The sequence below is a fragment of the Bos taurus genome, chromosome 2 (assembly GCF_002263795.3).
Source record: "Bos taurus isolate L1 Dominette 01449 registration number 42190680 breed Hereford chromosome 2, ARS-UCD2.0, whole genome shotgun sequence".
Taxonomy (NCBI): Eukaryota; Metazoa; Chordata; class Mammalia; order Artiodactyla; family Bovidae; genus Bos; species Bos taurus.
Genome location: NC_037329.1, coordinates 20,793,523 through 20,815,013, shown reverse-complemented (window position 1 = coordinate 20,815,013; position 21,491 = coordinate 20,793,523). Strand labels below are relative to the sequence as shown.

General features: G+C 53.8%; 3 protein-coding genes across 4 annotated transcripts; all 3 read left to right on the top strand.

Moving 5' to 3' along the window:
* Window positions 1-1,239: 1,239 nt before the first annotated feature.
* On the top strand, window positions 1,240-2,200 carry HOXD12 (homeobox D12). Its single transcript, NM_001205871.1, has 2 exons — window positions 1,240-1,810; window positions 1,962-2,200. The coding sequence occupies exons 1-2, from the start codon at window positions 1,240-1,242 to the stop codon at window positions 2,198-2,200; spliced, it is 810 nt and encodes a 269-aa protein (NP_001192800.1).
* Window positions 2,201-8,706: 6,506 nt separating this feature from the next.
* Window positions 8,707-11,421, top strand: HOXD11 (homeobox D11). Its single transcript, NM_001206324.2, has 2 exons — window positions 8,707-9,484; window positions 10,251-11,421. The coding sequence occupies exons 1-2, from the start codon at window positions 8,707-8,709 to the stop codon at window positions 10,484-10,486; spliced, it is 1,014 nt and encodes a 337-aa protein (NP_001193253.1). The 3' UTR covers window positions 10,487-11,421.
* Window positions 11,421-21,311, top strand: HOXD10 (homeobox D10). Of its 2 annotated transcripts, none has more exons than XR_009490953.1 (2): window positions 11,421-20,207; window positions 20,345-20,425. XR_009490953.1 is itself a non-coding variant. In NM_001099105.1 (2 exon segments), coding segments are annotated over 2 exon segments (1,023 nt in total). In that variant the 5' UTR covers window positions 18,205-18,243; the 3' UTR covers window positions 20,623-21,311.
* Window positions 21,312-21,491: the final 180 nt, after the last annotated feature.

Below are 21,491 nucleotides of genomic sequence, written 5' to 3'. Positions count from 1 at the left end.
GGGACCGCGAGGCGGGCTGCAGGCTGGGGCGGAGGCGGGTCGCTGGGGGTCTTGGGACCGGAGGCAAGAAAGGAGGATCCTGAGCCCTCTGGCCACACTGGACCGGAGGAACTGCGGCCGGGGGCTGCCGCATTGCTCCCAGCAAGGGAGCGCTGCCGCCCGCCTCCCTGTTCGCCAGACCTCCGAACCCGCCAGCGGCCCGCGCGCCCCTGGAGGCGCGGAGCAGAGGAACGCAGTTAGTCCGCGGCCTCGGTGTGCCTCGGTGTGCCCCGCTGTTCCCGGCCGGTGGCTCTGGTCTTCTGTTCTTCAACACCAGGTCAGGGGAGCTCGCTCTACTGCACGCCACGGAGTGAATGAACACCTTGGAACTCTGGTTTGCTGGGTGTAATCGCCAAGGTGAACTGCTGGCCACTAAAAGAATGTAGCCTTTGGCCACGATTGTCCAATCAAGCAGCCCGGGTCCCCAGGCCAGCACTCTACAGGGACCTGGATGCTGACTGTACTAGGAGCAGAAGGCTGGGCCATGGTGAAGCACACCAGGAGTGATGTGAAGCCTCCTTCCTGGGCGCCAAACTTGGGCAGAATTTGTGATGCATTTCTCTTCTATCAGCAAACTATGCCTGCAGCCTGGGACCTGGGGCTCAGGCAGCCCTGGGTTTTCACTGCCAGGTCACCTGTGCACAGTCCAGTACAGAGGGATGAGGTGGGGAGGGACGGGGTAGGACTAGCTTTGCTAAGGCCTACAGACCGAGGATGGCCTTACCAGACCAAGGGCTCTCTGGACAAGCCAGGAAGTGCACCCTACTGGAAAAGGCCTCAGCTGCAGGTGAAAGCTGGTAAAAGTAAGCCTGACCCAAGTAGCCAGCAGAAAATGGGAGTGCAAAGTCAGTCAAGACCAAGAAGGGTCCCAAGGGACATTAAGGCAGAGGTACCCGATGCTCAATGCCCCCTAGCTCTTGAAATCGTCCAGGAAACTCAAAGAGGCTTCCATCTTCTCTCAGTATGACTTGGCTCGGCCTGGCAACCTCGTCCTTCGCCATCGAATATTGCGGGTGTTATCATAATACCCTGAATGGGGGCGGGGGCGAGGGAAATGGGTCGGGGGATGTAGGCGGTGCTGAAATGACCGGCTTTGAAGAACCTGCAGGCGAAGTTTCGTCCAATCGTCTGAGCCTGTCCCTCTTATTCCCGGTTGTAACTAAATACTGCTGCGAGCGCAGCCCAAGCCCTTTGTTGGAGATGTGTGAGCGCAGTCTCTACAGAGCGGGCTATGTGGGCTCGCTTCTGAATCTGCAGTCGCCCGACTCCTTCTACTTTTCCAACCTGCGGCCGAATGGCGGCCAGTTGGCCGCACTTCCCCCTATCTCGTACCCACGCGGCGCGCTGCCCTGGGCCACCACGCCCGCCTCCTGCGCCCCAGCGCAGCCTGCTGGTGCCACCGCCTTCGGCAGCTTTCCCCAGCCCTACCTGGCTGGCTCTGGGCCTCTCGGCCTGCAGCCCCTGGGCGCCAAGGACGGATCCGAAGAACAGGCCAAGTATTATACTCCCGACGCGGCCGCGGAGCCGGAGGAGCGTGGCCGTGCGCGGCCGCCCTTCATCCCGGAGTCTAGTCTGGCCCCTGCGGCCGCTGCTCTCAAAGCGGCCAAATACGACTACACGGGTATGGGCCGCGTCGCGCCGGGCTCTTCAACCCTTCTCGAGGGGACACCCTGCTCCGCCGGTTTCAAGGACGACGCCAAAGGCCCGCTCAACTTGAACATGACAATGCAGGCGGGCGTCGCCTCCTGCCTGCGACCTTCGCTGCCCGACGGTAAAGGGTGGCCAGGCTCCCCGAGCAAAGCTCCCCGGGCCGGGGTGGGAGGTGGGGTGCTGGGGAGAGTGTGTAGAGGGAGGGAAGCCGCCAGGGGCGGGCAGGCAACTGGGAGCGGGCCGGGCTGACTTGGGTTGGGGCTGTGTTGCAGGCCTACCGTGGGGGGCGGCCCCGGGGAGGGCCCGAAAGAAGCGGAAACCCTACACAAAGCAGCAGATTGCGGAACTGGAGAATGAATTCCTTCTCAACGAATTCATCAACCGGCAGAAGCGCAAGGAATTGTCCAACAGGCTAAACCTCAGCGACCAGCAAGTCAAAATTTGGTTCCAGAACCGGCGTATGAAGAAGAAGCGCGTGGTGCTGCGCGAGCAGGCGCTGGCGTTGTACTAGCCCCGTGTGTGTCCCCGGCCGAGCTGGGCCTGCCTTTTTTTCAAGGCCTGGCCGTGAAGGAAGATGGGGCTTTTTCTTCTGCTCCTTCTCCACTGGTTCCAGGTACCCTCCCTCTCAGACAGCAGCCCCAGAAGCCTGCAGGAGATTTGTTTGGAAACCTGGCCAGTTAAGCGTCCCTGCTTTCCCCCTTTCTCAGAGAAACCTGCAGAAGTCGCAGCCTCGGCCTTGAGGTTTCCAGAGTGGAAGTCTAGGGTCACCTGTCCTAACTCTTAGCTGGGGTACTGTCCCTCAGATTCACTTTAGCGCCTTTGTACTAGCATTTCTGCTTCCACCTGATTCGTCTTCCTATCTCCTCCTCCCCAGCCCTTTCTGCATCCAGCAGACACCTTACTAGGGCTCAGAGTGAAACTGAATTTAGGAAGACCTCCCTAGCAGAGTAGAAAGGGCTGACGGCACAATTCTGTCTCTTTGCAGCCAAACTCCTTGTGGCAAAGCCAGGATCTTGACTCTGGAGGAAGGAAAGGGCACCATTCTCCCTTGGGAGGACAGTAGCTGCCTTAGACCTTCAGGAGGAAAAAGGAGTAAGGGGGCGTGGTGGCCAGACAAACTCCAGAGACACCTTGGAGTCCAGGCTGGGCTGGCCCCTCCAGCTGGGCTGAATGGATTGGGCACTTCCTTCCCTTGGATGGGATGAGGGAGGCTGGGGCTCCACAGCAAATGGCCATCTCCAGATGGACTGGTAAAATCCCCATTTCTCCCACAACCTCACACATACCTATGCTAGGGCCCTCCACTTTGTAACTGGACCCCCAGAGCTGAACTCTGGTGAGGCAAGCTCCTAGTTGGCTTTGAGGCTGAGTTGCACCAGGAGGAAGGGAAACATCCAGGGGGAGGTGGGAGTGAGCCAGGAAAGGGGGGGGGGTCTTAGAGTCTGCCTGTCCATAAGGCTTTCCTGGAGAGGTGGGAAAAGGTGTCCACTCTGTCTTTCTTTCTTGAATTATGGTAATGAACCACTGCAGGGAGAGGTGAAGTCTCTCCCACCAGCCAGAAATCAGGAGGGTTAGAAAGGAGGCCCTTCAGATCCTCAGCCCCCTCTCTTCTCTCAACCAAGCAGAGAGAAGCAGAAGTTCTCTCTCCTCATTCTCTTCACCGCCCACCAGATTCACCAGGGGCCCCACTGCTGTACTCTTTCTGAGGCCATGTCTGACCTGCTCCAGCAGAGCCTGAGAGATTATGGGCCCTGGCAGGCTTGCTCTGTGGAGGGTGGGGTTGCTGAATGCCAGGTAGAGATGTCCTGGGTGTGTTGGGGTGTCCTGCCTTGATTTCAGTGACCCTAAGGGCCCCCCAAGCTCCTTCTATCATCTCTGCCCCTTCTCCACCTCCTTCAGAGAAATAGCTCCCTCTCTTCTAGTGAGATGCACCACAGCCAAAGAGTTGAAGATTTTTTCTCAAAAGTACAATGATGATTTATTCTCAGTGAAAGACCAAGAATTTTCAGTACAAGATCTGGAATGGACCTCATGGGGCACCCTGAGCCTCAGCCCAACTGACCTCAGTTGATGTTTAGATGAATTGCATTTTCTCTGCTATCTAATAATTTTTGTACCTGTTTTGTTTATTTTGTCAAAAACAATAGCTTGTATGTATCAGACATACAGAAATGTTTTCAGTGGAAATAAATATCCAAGTCCCAGTCAAGCTGTCACAGGACTGCTGTCGGTTTTTCAAAATGTTTCAGATTCTTTTCTAATGTATTTCAGGTCACCAAATTCGTTTTTCTTTCCTGGTTGCTGTTTCACTATGGCTGTCGACTTGACTGTTCATTAAATGAGAAAATGGCTTCCAAGTTAGTCAGGAAATGGTGTATAAAAGCCTATGAACAAAACATATAAAATACCAAGGTAGGGGAACCATGAGCAGCTTTCAGCGTGTCCCACACACTAAGTGAACCCTCGGCTTGTTGCTGGCCGGGACTTCTGCATTCTGCCTAAATTCTCAAACTTTGAAGCTTGCTGTTATCAGGGGGCTGCCAAGATATGAGGTTCCTTTGACTTCAATACAAAACGTCTCTCCCTGCCATGTTTTTCCAGTCAGGCTTCTTGTGAATAGGCTACGTCCTGTGGAAATCCTCCATACTGGTTCCTCTGCCAGGAGCCCAGCAGCCTCCCTTAGCAAATGTGGACCCGGCACCCTCTAGGTCTTCAGAGCTTCTAAACCAGGCCAGGAAACCTGGGGCCTGCTCAGTATTCTGAGCTCTTGCAGACCCCAGCTCCCTGCTAGCTCAGAGATGGAAACTAGAGAATTAGTAGCTTTTAGCAAGTGGAAGAATTAGAAAAACGTTAAGTCTCTAATTTTGAGCATTCAATGGTTCCAACTCCCCTTCTCTGAAGCAAATCTGATGAAATATATTTTAAACAGCTCCTTTTAAAAAAAGAAAAATGAAGCAAGAAGCTGCTGAGGGAGGCCCTATTATTTAGAAATGCTGGTAGGGCTCAGGGAGGCAATGGTATCAGAACTGAGTCTCTCTGAGTCCGGTAAGGTTTGCCCCCTTCAAAATAACCAAACAAAGGCAGAGGCCACACTCGGACCTCAGGTATGGCCGGCTGGGTAAAGGGCCAGGGAACCGGACTTAGACCAAGGCCCTAAGACAACACAGGGAGACCATTTCCTCTGCACTATACGCCATTATATCATTGTGTTCTTTCGCTTTAGCCTGGGATGTAGGATGGAAGGAGATATTCGTGAAGACCACTCCCCAAAGAGATTGAAATTATCCTAAGTGTAAAATTTTGTCTCTTGATTGGAGCTTCAATAGTGTTTTTCAAATCCATCCCTTTTGCTGATCCACACGAATATAAAGGCGGTGGTGTCCTTTCTCCCTTCCTAACCAAAGTCCCAGCAGGGATTTGGAAGCACGATGAAATCTGAAAAAAACAAATACCCCAGCAAAATGCTGAAATCTGAATGTTTAACATTCCCTCGCACAAAGACAAATGCGTCCTCCGAAATGCTGCAGTCCAGGCGGGCCTCTTGACCAAAGAAAAGGTTTTTAAACAAGGAAAAACGGCTCGGTCTGGCTTTCAACCGGCTGAGAGCTCAGAGGGCCGGCCAGGAGACGCTTTTAAGGCCTGGGGGCTCTCCCCAAGGGAGGCGGGATGGAGAGGCTTCCGGGAGGCGGGCGCGTGGAGGAGAAACCCAGAACCGTTGTAAATATTCATGTCTGTGGGGGTGGGGGGAGGGTGTGCCCCTTCACCCCGCCTCTTCCAGCTGCACCCACCCCCCCTTAGTGGGGGCGGGGGACACACCGGCTGTCCGACCGTCCTTGGACAAAGGTAATCTCCCCACATTTTTGTTCTTCGGTCACTTGACTTAGGGAGCCCATTCCGAAGACTTTTCAGGGAAGGGACAGGCTCTGGGTGTTTCCCTGCGTTTCTCCTCTTCTTTCGTTTCCTAAAAGAGCATAAATAATTAAAGTTTGGCAGGGAGGAAAAGCTTTCTTGCAGAACTGTAGTGGCAATAAATGAAATGACTCAGAATCTCTTCCCCAGTCAGTTTTTACGAGAGCTGCCAGACAGTGTCTGTTCACGTTCTCCAGATACCAGGGGCGCCCTGACAAAGTTAAGGTCAAGTTAGTGTCTTATCTTGGGTGGCTCAAAATTACCGCATCGCGTCCAGGCGCTGCGCGGAAAGCTACCACTCGCGGAGCTGCGGGCTGTGAAGACAGGGTCCGGTGCGCTCCCTGCGCTTCGAGTGGGGCCGCGCAGGCAAAGACGAGGCCACAGCCCCTGGATCTTCACGGTAGGTTCTCGAGCCGGACGCACGGGTCGGGAGGCTGCGGTTTTCCTTGGGTTTCAGGGTGAGGATGGAGGAGAAAGCTGGGGCCAAAGGGCGAAGCGGGCTGGGCCAAGAACGAACGCCTTGGCTTGGTTGTGGGGGGTGGGGGTTCGTGCTAATGCGCAGAGAAGGGCCGGCCGCCCCCTTCCCTGTGCACCCTTGCGCCGCTGCAGATGGCTCACCCTCCCCCGCCAAAGCGCGCCTCCAGCCCGAGCGCCGTCGCCATGTCGTTGAACTTGAATGGTTCGTCCTCCCCCATTTCCCTCTTTAACGGTCAGCAGACTCCACTTTGGGGGCAGCGGGCTGCCTGCGCCCCACCCGTGCAGAGAGAAGGTGCCAAAATCTTGCGCACTTGCAGACACATAAAGAGCCAGCCGGGGGGCACCCCGCGGCTCCTGCCCTGGGTCTTGAGCGGCCGCTGGGCTAATGTGCAGTGTCCGGGGAGCCATTTTAGGAGAGAGATCCTGGGGCGTCAACTCCGAGCTCGAAAGGGAGAGGTTTGGGCAAGAGATGGAGATAGGGAGGCAGACAAGTGTGCCAGCGGTCTAGGCTGAGGAGAAGGGGGCTAGCTGGAATCTGGGCGAGGGTGCCAGTTATGTGGAGGGTGCATGCAAGGATGGGCAGTTCTGGGATGGGGGGCTTCTTGCTCTCCAGCCCCACCGACCTGTTTGCGCAGTGTTCGGAGGGAAGCTGATGTGGGAGGGGGCGGAGGAGAGAAAGTGGGAGGGAGAATAGGAGGGAAGAGATAAAAGAGGAAGGGGGGAACATTGGTCAGAAAAATAGATATGCGCTCTGATCACCCGCCTTTTCTCTGTCAGTCGGCATGGTGGGCAGAGCTCACGGCACGGGCACTGCGGCGACCGGGGCCAGGGAGGGAACCAGCCTCACAACCTGCACTGCCTCTCTCGGGCGCAGGGCTGAGGCCTGGGACCAATGCTGGGACTGATTGCCTGGCAGAGGAATCCTGGGGAGCGAAAGGCAACCTCCTGCCCTCAGTTCCGGGATTCGGATTTGGGGAGCTTTTTGCCAAGAGACTGGTTTCACCTTTGGAAAACGCTGGCTTTCCTGAGGCTGAGCCCAGGCCTCGCCTGGACCCACCCCACTCCCCCACCCCACGGGCTAGAAAAGAGGGACGCAGCCGCCGCCAAGGAGAGTGAGGCCTTGGGGAGAGTGGATGGGGGGCCCTCAGGGTCGAGTGGAGAAGAGGGGCTTAAACCAGGAGGCAAGAGCGGCTGAGAGCCCGCCCCTCACCCCCAGAGCCAACGGACCTCCGGGGAGCCCACAGTGGCCCTGCGGGCCCTAGGGTGCTGCAGAAGCCTAGGGGAGACGCGGCACGGATGCGTAGGCCTTGGCGGGGCTCCGACACAGGGAAGGAGCTGGTTGTGAGGCTGGTTGGTCTTATCCAGGCCAGAAGGCAGAGAGGGTGAGACGGGCGGAGGCACCGGCGGTTTGTCTCTGCTTGCTTGCTTGCGGAAAAGCGGGAAAGCGGGAAGCCAGGCACCCTGAGAGGACTCCAGATCCTTTTGTTCAGCAGACCCCCAAGCTTCTGGAGGGCCACGGGGTATCTCCGCTGGCTGAACTCCCTCCTTGCTTTAGCACTGCAAGAGAAAAGGCGGAGAGGCAACAGGGAGAGAGATTGAGGCGGGGACACATAGCTGGGGCAAAGGAGGAGAGAGGGTCAGGGGACCGAGTGAGCCAGCGGCAAGGAGGGGAGTAAAGTAACAGGAAGGAAGAAGAAAAAAGGAAACGGGGAAGTGAGAGGAGAGAGGACGGAGAGACAAGTGAGAAGACTGAAGGGGGACAAGGAAGGAGAAAGAGAAGAGAAGGCGACAGGGCCGAGTGGGCACCGAGACCCTGAGCCGGGTGAGCTTCTGGTAGGCTTTTGGCTGAGTGTTTTGAGGCTGGCATTCGCGCTCCGGGTCGGCAGTAGAGAGAGCCAAGTTACTGCTCGGAGTGAGCGCCGGGCAGAGAAATATGTAAATCAGGGCTCCTGGCTCCCCGAGAGCGGCGCAATTACGCGCCTTGAACTAGAAGCAACAAGCTCCTGGCGGGCAAACTGAAGAGGGTGGCGGCGTCACGGGGGAGGGAGCGGCTGCAGGAAGGGGTGTAGGGGGTGGGACCCTCACACCCTCACACCTAGTCCCCTGTGCCTGGAGCCGGGGCTCCCCCTCCGCGCTCCGCTTCTTTCCCTTCCCCCTTCCTCCCCCTTCCTCCCCCTCCCTCCTCCTCCTCCTTGCCGGCCTCAGTCCGCGTACTTAAAGCGGCGCGGGCAGGCGCGGGCGGGCGGCCCAGCCGGGCGGTGGCAGATGCACCCAGCAGTGGCAGCCGCCGGCGGCGCACAGGTGACCGGCCTGCTGCACAGCCTGGTCAGGGGGCTCCCGGAGAGAGCTGGCTGGAGAGGGAGGCCGATCTGCCCCCAGCGCGCGCGCGTCTCGGCGCCAGGAGCCGTCCCGGGGCGTGTTGGCGAGCACTGATATAGATATAAGGACATTTCTCTCCATGGCGTCACGTGACATAATTACCACCAGAATCAATCAAGATGAATTGCACGTCAGCGCCCGGTGGGGATTTTTGCTTAGTTGATCCTGGCCCAAGCCTCTTGTGCAATCGATGGCTCAGGTTGGCGGCGCGGGGAGCGGCCCAGGGCTCGCCGGCGCGCACGCCGCGGAGCCATGAACGACTTTGACGAGTGCGGCCCGAGCGCAGCCAGCATGTACCTGCCCGGCTGCGCCTACTATGTGGCCCCGTCGGACTTCGCCAGCAAGCCGTCGTTCCTGTCTCAACCGTCGTCCTGCCAGATGACTTTCCCCTACTCTTCCAACCTGGCGCCGCACGTCCAACCCGTGCGCGAAGTGGCCTTCCGCGACTACGGCCTGGAGCGCGCCAAGTGGCCATACCGCGGCGGCGGCGGCAGCGGCGGCGCAGGGGGAGGCGGCGGCGGGGGCGGCCCCGGCGGGGGCGGCAGTGGCGGCGCCGGGGGCTACGCTCCCTACTACGCGGCTGCTGCTGCGGCGGCGGCGGCGGCGGCTGCGGCCGAGGAGGCGGCCATGCAGCGCGAGCTGCTCCCGCCCGCGGGCCGCCGGCCGGACGTGCTCTTCAAGGCGCCCGAGCCGGTATGCGCCGCGCCCGGGCCGCCGCACGGCCCTGCGGGCGCCGCCTCCAACTTCTACAGCGCCGTGGGCCGCAACGGCATCCTGCCTCAGGGCTTCGACCAGTTCTACGAGGCTGCGCCCGGGCCCCCGTTCGCCGGGCCGCAGCCCCCTCCGCCGCCCGCGCCGCCGCAGCCCGAGGGCGCAGCCGACAAGAGCGACCCCAAGACGGCGGCCAGTGGCGGCGGGGGAAGTCCCTGCGCCAAGACGACCCCCGGCTCGGAGCCCAAGGGGGCGGCAGAAGGCGGCGACGGCGAGGTGCCCCCGGGGGAGGCGGGGGCTGAGAAGAGTGGAGGCACAGGTAGGCACCGGACGCGGGGTGGGCGGCTGGGCTTGGGGGCCGTGGGCGCGGGGGGGCGGAGGGGGCCTCCCTCTGCTTGCGCCGTTTTATGTGCTACTTTATAAGCGTTCGAAGGGGTTTATACATCCTATAAGATTTCCCTGGCCGTTGTAAAGCGTGTTTACGATAGGAAACCAATTTAGGTGGGCTTAAGGTAGACTTCGAGGGGGACATTAATCGCTGCAGAGAGCTTTCCCCCAGTTTTGTGCGTGTGTGTGGGGGTGTCCTAGAGAGCGTGGAGGGAGGGAGGAAGGGAGGGGAGATTTCAAGCCAATTTGTGAGTGTGGACACTCGAGCCTCCTGCTTTTAAAGGAGTGGGGGGTTGGGGAGAGTTTGATCCTTGAACTGGACTTTATCCAAGCCTCTGCCTGACGCACGCTGCTGGCTGGAGTCGAGTAGATGCCCGGCACGCTCGTGTTTCTCTCCCTTCTGAGTCCAGCTCAGAGCCTGCCTCGCTCTCGCTCTCTGCTTCCCACCTCGATGCCAGGCTGTGTGTGTGTGTGTGTGTGTGTGTGTGTGTGTGTGTGTCGGGGCGTGAACATAGGTCCACGCCCGCACTCTCTCCTGTGCCCGCCCATATATCATCCCCCACGACGCAGGCAGAGCCTTTCAGCCCTAGCAGGGACGTCCCCAACCGGCCGAGGCCTGGCCCTTGCGCGGCCCGAGCGGACAGCCAGGGGTGGGCAGGCAGTGGCCTCTCTTACCCCTTGGTCTCTTTAACTTGCAGTGGCCCCCCAGCGGTCTCGGAAAAAGCGCTGTCCCTACACCAAGTACCAGATCCGCGAACTGGAACGCGAGTTTTTCTTTAACGTGTACATAAACAAAGAGAAAAGACTCCAACTCTCTCGGATGCTCAACCTTACTGACCGGCAAGTCAAAATCTGGTTCCAGAATCGCAGGATGAAAGAAAAGAAACTGAACAGAGACCGTCTGCAGTATTTCACTGGAAACCCCTTATTTTGAGAGCTCCAGGAGCACCCCTCTCCCCTGAGCCCCACGCACCCACTCTCCTCCCCACCAGCCTGCCCTGAGCAGGCCCAATGTCCTTGGGTTTAATGACGCCTCTTCTCTGTGGAACTCCACGATTCCTTCCCACGGTCAACTCGGGACCTCCCAGCGACCACTGCAGCCTGCGGACGAGGTCGGGGACTTGGCCGAACGGATCCTAATAAGGGGAAAATGGTAAATGCAAACGTCCCTTTACAATTTTACCGCCAATGTGCTGTTGTTGTTCCCTCTCTCTGAGCTCCCGTGGGGACGCTGTGGGATCTGTAGAGAGTTAGGCCGAGGGGCTGGAAGGCACTTGTTTTTGTTCTGAGTTTAAGGGACTGCATCTTTTCCCCTTGGTGAATGCAGATTATTTAAACTCTGGGAAATGTACCTTTGGTCTATCCTATCAAGGCACGAGTCACTGTCTTTTGTGTGAATAAATGGTTTCTAGTAAAATGGAGGTTATAGCTTCAATACACTGTATGAATTTTCCTCTTTGAAGAAGTTTAGAGTCTGATTAGGATATTTTTGTGGCCAGAACCTTCTCCCCCAAGCAACTGAAAATCAAGTGAAAAGCTTTATAATCCCGCTAAGATAAGACTTGTTCTCTCCCATCCCTTCTAAACTACACTGGCATTAAAAATCACTTTAGGGATGACTCGCTGAATTGAAGATGTGACCCAGCCATGCTGGTGCTGCCTTATCCAGGCAATGAGGCTGAGACAGCAGGAACCTAAGAAACAAGTCTCCTTGCCCACCTCACCCTATCCTATACCCAGGGTAGTAAACTTGGAATTCCTTAAAAAAAAAAAAAAAAAGGGTAGGAGATACAAATTCACTCTTAATAAGATGTCAAGGAGTCAGGGTCCCTTAAAAGAAGAAATAATAACTAGAACCTTTCATTGAAACAAAACTAATTTTCTAAAGGGACGGTGGAGAGGGCCTGGGTCCTTGCTGGTGTCACAGGGACCTAGACCAGAGAAGGTCTCCCTCACTGCCCCGCCTTGGAAATAGGGCCCAGGACTGGCAGACCACTTCTCACAGCAAATACCGCTTCAAGTTAAAGAATGTGGTGGAGGCTACACTGCACTTTATGTTGCAGGGCCAGGCCAGGCTGTTTACAAAACCTTGAACTGTCTAGACAACACCATAAAAGCCAAAGTTCTAAATAGCTTAATTGGGTTATATTATACACCTTCTGGTGGGCCCAAAAGAGATTTCCGCAATGTGCAATAAACTGGAAGAGTGAGAAAAGCTTCTCTTTCTCTGAAAAGAGTAAAGTGAATCTTATGACTCTTAACCTCTTATAAGTCCAAAGTCAAAAAATAAATCCATGAGCTATACAGCACCCCATGCATCTTCCAAGGAGGCATGCATTTCCAAATGCAGAATTTTTTTTTAATTATCAAAGCTTTTGGAAGGAAGGAAAAACATAAGTGCATAAGTGTATGCCTTTGAACTTCCAAAATGTCAAGGTCATCACCTTTAACCTTTCTGAATAATTAGGCGCCTTAAGGTTCTTCTGTGATATTCAACTGCCACCCACTCTCACACACACATGCTCACACACATCCAGAGCCCCACACACATTTATGACCACACAGAATCATATCGAGGGCTCACCATAAATCTAAGCAAATTCCTAATTTCAGGATCAATAACCTTAATTTCCCTTCAAACATTTGTGTAATTCAGTACCAATTGACTTCTTTTAAAAATACTGGTTATATTAAAATGTCTACCAGCATGCTTTTACTACAACTAGGAAATGCTGGTTTGTTTGTTTGTTTGTTTTTGCTGGGAGGGAGTCATAGATAGCAGTCCATTAGCTCTAATGAAGAAACGCGATTTTGAAAGTAGGCATTTGAAAAGGACAGTTCTATTACAGACTTACTTCGTTATATTTGGAAAAAAAAAAAGAAGTCACCCTGTCAAATAAGTTACTGTACTTTCTATGATATGGAACAAAAGAAAATATATTGTTTCCAAAAGCGTCCCTCAACGTTTGGTTAAGGATGCGATAGAAACAAAGCCTACAATTGAATAATTTCGTTCAGAAGGGGACTCCTTTGTTTGGAATCCTGGGCATCCGTTACAGTGTCAGTGCCGTAGTAATGCGATCATTCCAGGAGGCTAAAACTGGTTTATTTTCTTCTCTCTCCATCTCTCTCTCTCTTGCTCGCTGGCTTGTTCTTTTTAAAATGCTGCGTCTAAATGCAGCAGCTTGTATGTCCACCACCTTAGTTAAACCGAACCTAGAGATACCATTTCGCGTTTGCATGGCCTTGGAGAGCCACACGGGGGCGTGCTCACGTTCCAGAAGCCTCATTTGTCGGAGAGGCCGCGGTACCGTATCTTTCGGATACTGGATTCTAATATGCAATCTTAACCGGCTAGAAACCGCTAAGGTGTTTGCTTGCTGATTGTTTGTTCTCAGTAGCCGTGAGGTTGGGAAGTTGTATAAAGACAGAGGAATGCGAGCAGATTCCTGAAATAAGAGATCACCTAATCGTTGTCTTATAGATAAAGCTGTTGTAAAGAATACTTCGGTATAACCTGGTGGTGTCGAAGAGAGGTTTTTAAAAGACAAATATGTGCATTTCAAAAAATAAGCCATGCCACTTTAAGTTATTTAAATTATGGAAATCAATTTTCTTGGTTTGTGTGTGGAGAGCGATAGGAAGGTAGGACCACCCCTGCCTAAAACCGCGTCCGCCTTGCACGCTCTCCGACCGCCTGGGGTGATTAAAAGGCTTTTGTTTAAGACAGATCAGGGCGCCGGCAACTTAACTGAGTGTGGTCTCAGAAAAATGAGACGCGTCGAGACCTAGCGGGTCGTTCTGCACCAGGGACCCCCACCCCCACCCCCACCCCCACCCCCAGTAGTGCCTCACGCTCGGGGCTACCGGTAATGACCGGGAGGCGCAGGCAGGACTGAGTTGGGGCTCCCGGCCATACTGAGCTAGTGTGGCTGCGGGGAGCGGTAGACAGTCCCGGGGAATGTTTATACTTCAAGGTGTCTTGGAATGGTGTATGCATTTGAAGCAAACGGGGCTTTGCGTTTGACAGAACCCTGGCCACCCTTCCAAGCTGTCTGCTGGCTTTGAGCGTGGAGTTTGATTTTGGCACAAGCTCCTGAAAGCAGTTTTCTTTCCGTATGCCCTCCTCAACCCCATTCCCACCCCGAAAGCCCCTAACATTGCGGAGGGCCTGTGCCACCATCCAAGGACCGAAAGAGAAGTTCCAAAATGAAAGGTGCCTGTCCCTTCTTTCCTAAAGTTCACTGTAAAGCACACGCAACCCCGGAATTAGTGAGGACCTCCTCAACTTCGATGTCTTTGCCCCCTCCCTCCAGGCCCCAGACTAAAGATTCTGGGTCCACCCCTGGAAGTTGGCATCGGCTTCAGTGGAGGCTGGGGGCCATGAGTCTCCCCACCCCATGGGAGGCGCCAGCCGGAGGCATTGATGTTCCCCGCGGGCACCCTGGCTCCTGCCTGTCTGACTGTGGGTCCAGCTTAGCTATTGTGAATCGACATTTCCCGGGGCCTAACCTGGGCCTCAGTCCAAGTGGGGTGAGAGTCCTCCTCCCCAAATGTCGTTGTGTTCCTCTTTAGCCAGCTCCAGCGGGGGCGCTTGTGGCCTTGGAGGGCCCCTTGGCCTTGGCTGGCAGCCTCTCCTAGACCACGAGTGCTCAGCAATCTGTGGTCCCTTTCCTCTCAGCAGCGCCCAAGTTGAGTCTAAAAAAGACCAGGGAATTGGGGAATTGGACCAGGACTTCTCCGGGCTGCAGACCTGACCTTTCTGGGATCATTCAGGGCATGTGGGGCTCATGGAGCATGGCCCCAGCATCTTGAGTCACTGAGGTCTCAGAGCTTGAAGTGAAGGGAGATTGGAAGAAGTAGGAGTCTTTTGTGTCTGCAAAGGGAAGAGGTTCCTAGGCTGCTGGTCCTTTTGCAATGTCTCCCTAGACCCGTCTTTGCATTGGTGGCGGCTTCTCTGGCCTCCCCAGTTGCCCTTTTGAGTTCTTTTCACATCGGCTGGGAGGTGCACGGTGCAACCCAGAAGGGTGCTTGGAGGAAGCAGCTTTTAAAATTTGTGCCCATCCATTCTGCCCCCCAAAAGTGGCACATCTCTGAGAGGTCACTCAGGGCCCCAAATCAGTGGATCCCCAGGTCCGCCCAGGCCCAGGGCCGCTGCCCTTCTTCCCTGTGACAGGAAGCGCAGATGCAAGTCACTTCTTGATTACAAATGCTAATTTCTTGCTGAAGCGACCCTTTTAATTTTTCTCTGGAAAGAACTGTGCCAGGGAGAAGGATGTCTTGATACAACTGTGGATATTCATCTCCTGTATGGTGCAATATTGATTTATTATTAATGGTAGCTGCTCCAACTGATCTAAAGATGATCGAAAACAGCAGCTATGGAGCTACCTTAAATACTTGTGAGCAAAATAAAGCCTGGCCTTGAAAACCCAGCCTTTTCATTCCATTTGCTTTATCTTAGCCTTAGGGTCTTAGACAAAGTTTCTATCCTCCCAGGCTCAGATCATTCTCTTCCTTGTATTGTTTCTATTTTGCTTGATTTTTATAATAAAATTCCTCCAAAATATTGGCAATTTCTGGCCTCAAGGAGCTGGTCTGAAGATAAAAATTTGAAAAAGAATAAATAGAATTTTGTGATAATAGATTCAAAATTATATCTGATACACATATTCCACCCCCTCCGGTGAGTGAAGATGACCTATTTAAAACCAAATCCAGTGCGGGAGTGACTGAGCCTGAAGGCGAAGGGAGCTGAAACAGAAAGGCTCCCCAAATTCAGGAGGCAGAGGTCCTGGTTAACGGCAGATATACCCCTTCGGTGAGGAATTGCTGGTTTTTAGCTTGGATGTTTTCTTCGTGTATAAATAAAGATTATGAAAGGACATTTGATGGGCATAAAATTTGTGATGAGGTTGAACACTCTTGCCTCTCTTGTGGGATAGGGAGAACTGGACAGCGGAGTTCCGGGCAGCTCCCTTGGTCAACAGGCAAGGGAGGACAGTACTGGAGCGCCAGGCTGGCGTCAGGGCGCCTGCCGAGAGCGTGTGCAGCGGGCACTTTGTCCAGCCCTGGGCACGCTTAGCTGTGGCTGAGATCATGATCTCCGCCTTGAGAGAAGGCAATTTTCGGGGTGCTAGTCCGTGGCTGTTAGCTTTGAACAGGACCTTAGCAGACTTGAGTCAAAAGTTGGGTTTTTTCCCCTGCCTTCCTCACTTCCCCACCCCCAAGCCTAAAAACAGCCACCCCTGCCGAAGGTAATGTTTAAACCTCCGCTTCCTTAGCCGGCATCCCGCAGCCGGAGCAGTTAGAGGCGCCAGGCTTTTAACCTGACAATGATGTTGTATTTGAACAGCTGCGTAAAGGTTTAAAAGGTCTGTCTCATTGCCACCGAGGAGTTTTTTTAAAAGGGGTTATTGTTTGGGCGAGGGCACTGTGAGGGGACAGCCGAAGCAGTCCCAAGGCCGAAAATAATGTCCAACGACTTTTTCCACCAGGCCAGGGGAGATTCCTTTTGGGGAGGGCTGGACAAAGGGTTTGCTGGAAAAGGTTTTTGTGAAGGAGTGAGCGGGCTACTACATCCACCAGTAGGCTGAGCATCGGCTCCCCCCCAAAAAAAAAAAAAGGCAAGGCAGAAACCCAGTTTGCCCACAAGTTCAGTCTCTGGGCCTGAAATCCAAGGCCAGCCCCCGTGACAGGAGTGTGGGGAGAAGAAAACACGGATGCCTCCCCAGACAGAGAACTGGTTTACGATCAGAGTTTCCGGGGCCCATCTCCTCTCTCAGATGCAGGAAAGGGGATCCAGGAAGCCTGAGAACGGCTCCAGTGCCCTGGCCGGGCCCCTCACCCAAGGCAAACCTTTGGAAATCAAGTTTAAAGCTCCCTGCTGCTGCCCTGAGGCCGCGGCTTCCGAAGGACTGCTCACCGCCTGCAACAGAGAACGAGGGAGGAAGTTGTTGAAGAAGTTTCTCATAAAACTGAGTTTCCATGGTGGTGATGGTGGTTGTTCTTTTAATGAGGTCGACCACAACCCCAGACCAAATCCTTTTTATAGAACTTTCCCTCACCAAAGGAAACAGAAGACTAAGGTTCTCTCACCTCCTTTTTTCCCTCCCTTCCCTTATCCAAACAAAACCTTCTCAAATAATTTTAGGAATTGCCCAAAACTGTAAAACTCAACTTCTGACAAAAGTATAGCTTTTAATATTTGACAATTTGTGTTAAAACAAAAATTGACCTTCTTGGTTAGTAGCAAGGGGGAAAAATCAATAGTATAATTTTCAATAATTCATAAAGCGAACGCCATTATGCTAAATCTTAACTATTAATCTTATCCTTTACAAAGTCTCGATTGATTTGTTAATAAAATATCTTCCCGTGTGTGGCAACAGCGGGTATAACTCTTTAAAAACCTTCAGAAGCAAGAAAATTACCAAGTAGCCCAAGAATGTAGATGAGAATTTTATTGATCGCCCTGATTCTTCTTAATATGTATTAATAAATTCCACAACCTTTTGTACCTTGCACTTGTCAAAAACCAATGCTTTTACAAAATCCATAAAAGGAAAACATATTTTTCTTTGCAGAAGAACCATATGACACCTTTGCATCACTCTCTCCTGCTTGGCCCAGTCAGTTTTCTAAAACTTCTGGAGTCAGAGGGTGAGAGTTTCCCCTTCCTAGAAAACATTCTTTTCTCTCTTCTTCCTTCCTTCCTCTTTGCCCTCTATTTTCAGGGCGTGTGGGGAGGGAAACCTCGGTTTAGTTGGTTTAGTTCTTCCGCTAAGAACCCGGGGGTGGGGGGACGCTTTCGCGGATGCCGCGCTGCTGGCGAGGGACTGTCTCCAGGCTGAAAGCTCCCAGCGGCCCGGCCCGCAGAGGTCGGGGTGTGGTTCCCTGAAGAGCCGAAGGCTCGAGTAGCCCACCGGGGCGCAGAGGCGCCGGGAGCTGGGGCGGGCTGGCGGGCCGAGGCAGAGGACAGTGCCGGGGCCGGGCCGGTCCTCGGGGCTCCGCGGTGCTGGTCAGCTGCGTGGCCTCTCGGCCCTCGCGGCCCTTCTCGACTCCACTCCCCAGGATATCTTGGACGCGTCTAAGGCGCCAGAGCTCTTTCCTGTGGACTCCTGGGGTGGGATGTCTCAGAGTCTGGGGAGTCCAACTCACCTTCCCAGGCTGTCCGAGACAAAATGAACCAGGCTGGGCCCCCACCCACCGCCCTGGCCCCGGCCCTCTCGGGCGCCTTCTGCCTGGGTGTGTGCGGGGAATGCTTCTGTGTGCTGGCGCCACGGCGCCCGGGCTGCCCTCCCCGCGTGTGTCCTCCCGGAGACCCCTCGGGCCGAGCCTTTCCTTCCGCCTGCGGGCCCAGAGGCTGGAGTGGGGGACGCGAGTGGGGCGGGCGGGCAGAGCGAGCCCCGCGAGGCCGGCGGGCGGCGGAGAGCGCTGCGCCGGTTGTCTCCAGCGCGCACTATCGCGGGCGCGTAGTAGATGTCGCTGTTGTCCGCGCTTACGCGGCCGGCTGGCCGGGCTCTGGAGCACGTGACCTGCGAGGAGGCTGCGGCTCAAGGCCATTTTCAAATCTCATTGGCTTGGTTGTCATGTGGTCGGCAGAGGCATCCACAATTACACGGGGAATGTTTTCCTAGAGATGTCAGCCTACAAAGGACACAATCTCTCTTCTTCAAATTCCTCCCCAAAATGTCCTTTCCCAACAGCTCTCCTGCTGCTAATACTTTTTTAGTAGATTCCTTGATCAGTGCCTGCAGGAGTGACAGTTTTTATTCGAGCAGCGCCAGCATGTACATGCCACCACCTAGCGCAGACATGGGGACCTATGGAATGCAAACCTGTGGACTGCTCCCGTCTCTGGCCAAAAGAGAAGTGAACCACCAAAATATGGGTATGAATGTGCATCCTTATATACCTCAAGTAGACAGTTGGACAGACCCGAACAGATCTTGTCGAATAGAGCAACCTGTTACACAGCAAGTCCCCACTTGCTCCTTCACCACCAACATTAAGGAAGAATCCAATTGCTGCATGTATTCTGATAAACGCAACAAACTCATTTCTGCTGAGGTCCCATCGTACCAGAGGCTGGTCCCTGAGTCCTGTCCCGTTGAGAACCCCGAGGTTCCTGTCCCTGGATATTTTAGACTGAGTCAGACCTACGCCACCGGGAAAACCCAAGAGTACAATAACAGCCCCGAAGGCAGCTCCACAGTCATGCTCCAGCTCAACCCTCGCGGCGCGGCCAAGCCGCAGCTCTCGGCCGCCCAGCTGCAGATGGAAAAGAAGATGAACGAGCCAGCGAGTGGCCAGGAGCCCACCAAAGTCTCCCAGGTGGAGAGCCCCGAAGCCAAGAGCGGCCTTCCGGAAGAGAGGAGCTGCCTGGCAGAGGTCTCCGTGTCCAGTCCCGAAGTACAGGAGAAGGAAAGCAAAGGTCGGTATGAGCAGAGTTGTCACCCCAGCGGGGCGCGCAGCCCTGGAACCGGCAGAGAGAGGGAACACCCGGGTGCCCAGTGCTGAACCGGCAGCCTGGGGCCCCGACTGGCAGGTGCCTCTCCTCCCGTCTTTTAGAAGGGCAGTCTTAATCCCGAGATGGTTTTCTCTTCTGCCGCGCTGCCCTGACCCTCCTGGCTAGTCCTGGCCCCGTGCTGATGGCGCCTGGACAGAGGAAGGGCTTTCCGGGTTTATTTTTCCTGAGCTAGACCTGAAATGCAACAAAAGAGCGCAAATGAGACCTGAGGCTGGTAAACGCGGCCCCAGAACCTCCTTTCTCCCGCTCAGATTTGCAGTCCCAGCCATGCCTTTCACTCAATGATGATTTTAAGGTGGTCCAAAGTACCGTGTTCGTGTTCAAGTGTATGCACCCCGCATCCTGCGAGCTTGGGGACAGCAAGGGGAACGAGATGGCTGGACCAGTTGGTGCTTGGGCTGGAGAACAGGGCTCCCTGCCTCTGCGGGGCTAGGTAACCTTGGCTTTGTCTGGGGAAAGTGCGGAAAGCTTTGCAGTCCTTTTGCAAAGGGAGCAAAGGCATAAGGGAGGGAGAATGGAATGTGCATGGCCCACCCGGCAGGGCCAGCCTTAGGGCTGGATAGGGCAAAGAGCCAGGGGCTCTGGATTTTCTGCCCCTGATCCTCTGCCCCAGTGCTCAGAGTTGGGCCACAGCAAGGAGCTACATTTCTCATTTCTGGGAGAATGCTTTTGTGTGGGGGCAAGAAAGCACAAGAATTCAGGAAATTCTGGGGCATAAAACTATGCCCAGGCAGGGCGGAGAAGGTGTACTTGGTTCCTCTGGTATCTTTTGAAAGAGAACTGGTATCTCTAAGCCTGACTGTGGGGCTCCCCACCTGCCTGGGAGAAGTGGGGAAGAAGTGGCAGGTTTGGGGATCCGAGGCAGCAGTGGGATTCGTAGGCTTGTCAGACTGTGGTTTGCTTCTTCCACTCTAGCCCTGTTGTGAGATGATCATTTAGAATGTTGCTGGTGAGATTCTGAAAGTTTACTATTGTACTAATATTTTGTGCAGGTCAGAAAGTAGAGAGAGAGAGAGAGAGAGAACGCTGACACAGACGGCAAGAATACCCACCCATTTGTGTCATTTTGGGTACTTTAACTAACCTGGCATCATTTACAAATATCTTTCAGGGCCCACCTCATGTGAGTAATGTTTAATGCAAGCATTTCCCAAAGTGGCCTGGCTGCCAGCGGGGTCATGGCCAAGGGTAAATTTGAACAGATTGAGAGAAAAAAAAAATTCTTGATTTTTTTTCTTCTTCTCCCTTTAATTTTGTTAGAGGAAATCAAGTCTGATACTCCAACCAGCAATTGGCTCACTGCAAAGAGTGGCAGAAAGAAGAGGTGCCCTTACACTAAGCACCAAACGCTGGAATTAGAAAAAGAGTTCTTGTTCAATATGTACCTCACCCGCGAGCGCCGCCTAGAGATCAGTAAGAGCGTTAACCTCACCGACAGGCAGGTCAAGATTTGGTTTCAAAACCGCCGAATGAAACTCAAGAAGATGAGCCGAGAGAACCGGATCCGAGAACTGACCGCCAACCTCACCTTCTCTTAGGTCCGAGGCCCGTCAGAGGCTAGGATCGGAGAGGGGCGTCGAGTTCCAGGGCCGAGTGCTGGAGGACTGGGAAGGCGGAAACAAAACCTTCAATGCTCTTTGTTTTTTGAATTTTTTTTTTTCCTGCTAGAATGTGACTTTGGGGTCATTCTGTTCGTGCTGCAAGTGATCTGTAATCCCTATGAGTATATATATATATATATATATTAAAAAAACTAGCACGTGTAATTTATTATTTTTTTTCATCGTAATGCAGGGTAACTATTACTGCGCATTTTCATTTGGCTCTTAACTTATTGGAACTGTAGAGCATCCATCAATCCACTCGTCCGTCCAGCAATGTGACTTTTTCATGTTTTTCCTAACACAAAAGGTCTCTGTGTGTGGTTAGTCCATGAGCTCATGGCGTTTTGAATACATCCAGTACTTAAAAGTACTTAAGTTACATATATATTTAAAAAGATTAAAACCCACAAGCTTTGGGGGGAGGGGGACTAAAAAAGCACATTACAATGTATCTTTTTGCAAATGAGTTTAGCAGTTGTCCTTGGTGAGATGGAATATTGACTGACTTTGCCTTGTAGCCTTTCCCTTGTGGTGCATCTGTGGTTTGGTAGAAGTACAACAGCAACCTGTCCTTTCTGTGCATGTTCTGGTCGCATGTATAATGCAATAAACTCTGGAAACGAGTGCACTCCCTCTGCTTTCTGAAATGGAAATATGTTGTGATGGAGATGAAAGACTTTGGTGAGATTATCTTCCTGTTAAACTGCTTGTTTGGGGCAGTTGCGGGGGTGGTAGAGAGTAGGGGAAGGGATATGGGAGAGAAAAGCTGAAGGGGGCCTTTGGTGCTGAAATTTTTGGCAGTG

Coding starts and splice junctions, on each gene's coding strand:
- HOXD11 (NM_001206324.2), top strand. CDS start 8,707: ATGAACGACTTTGACGAGTGCGGCCCGAGCGCAGCCAGCATGTACCTG. Junction 9,485..10,250: donor TGAGAAGAGTGGAGGCACAG/GTAGGCACCGGA, acceptor TTTAACTTGCAG/TGGCCCCCCAGCGGTCTCGG.
- HOXD12 (NM_001205871.1), top strand. CDS start 1,240: ATGTGTGAGCGCAGTCTCTACAGAGCGGGCTATGTGGGCTCGCTTCTG. Junction 1,811..1,961: donor GCGACCTTCGCTGCCCGACG/GTAAAGGGTGGC, acceptor GCTGTGTTGCAG/GCCTACCGTGGGGGGCGGCC.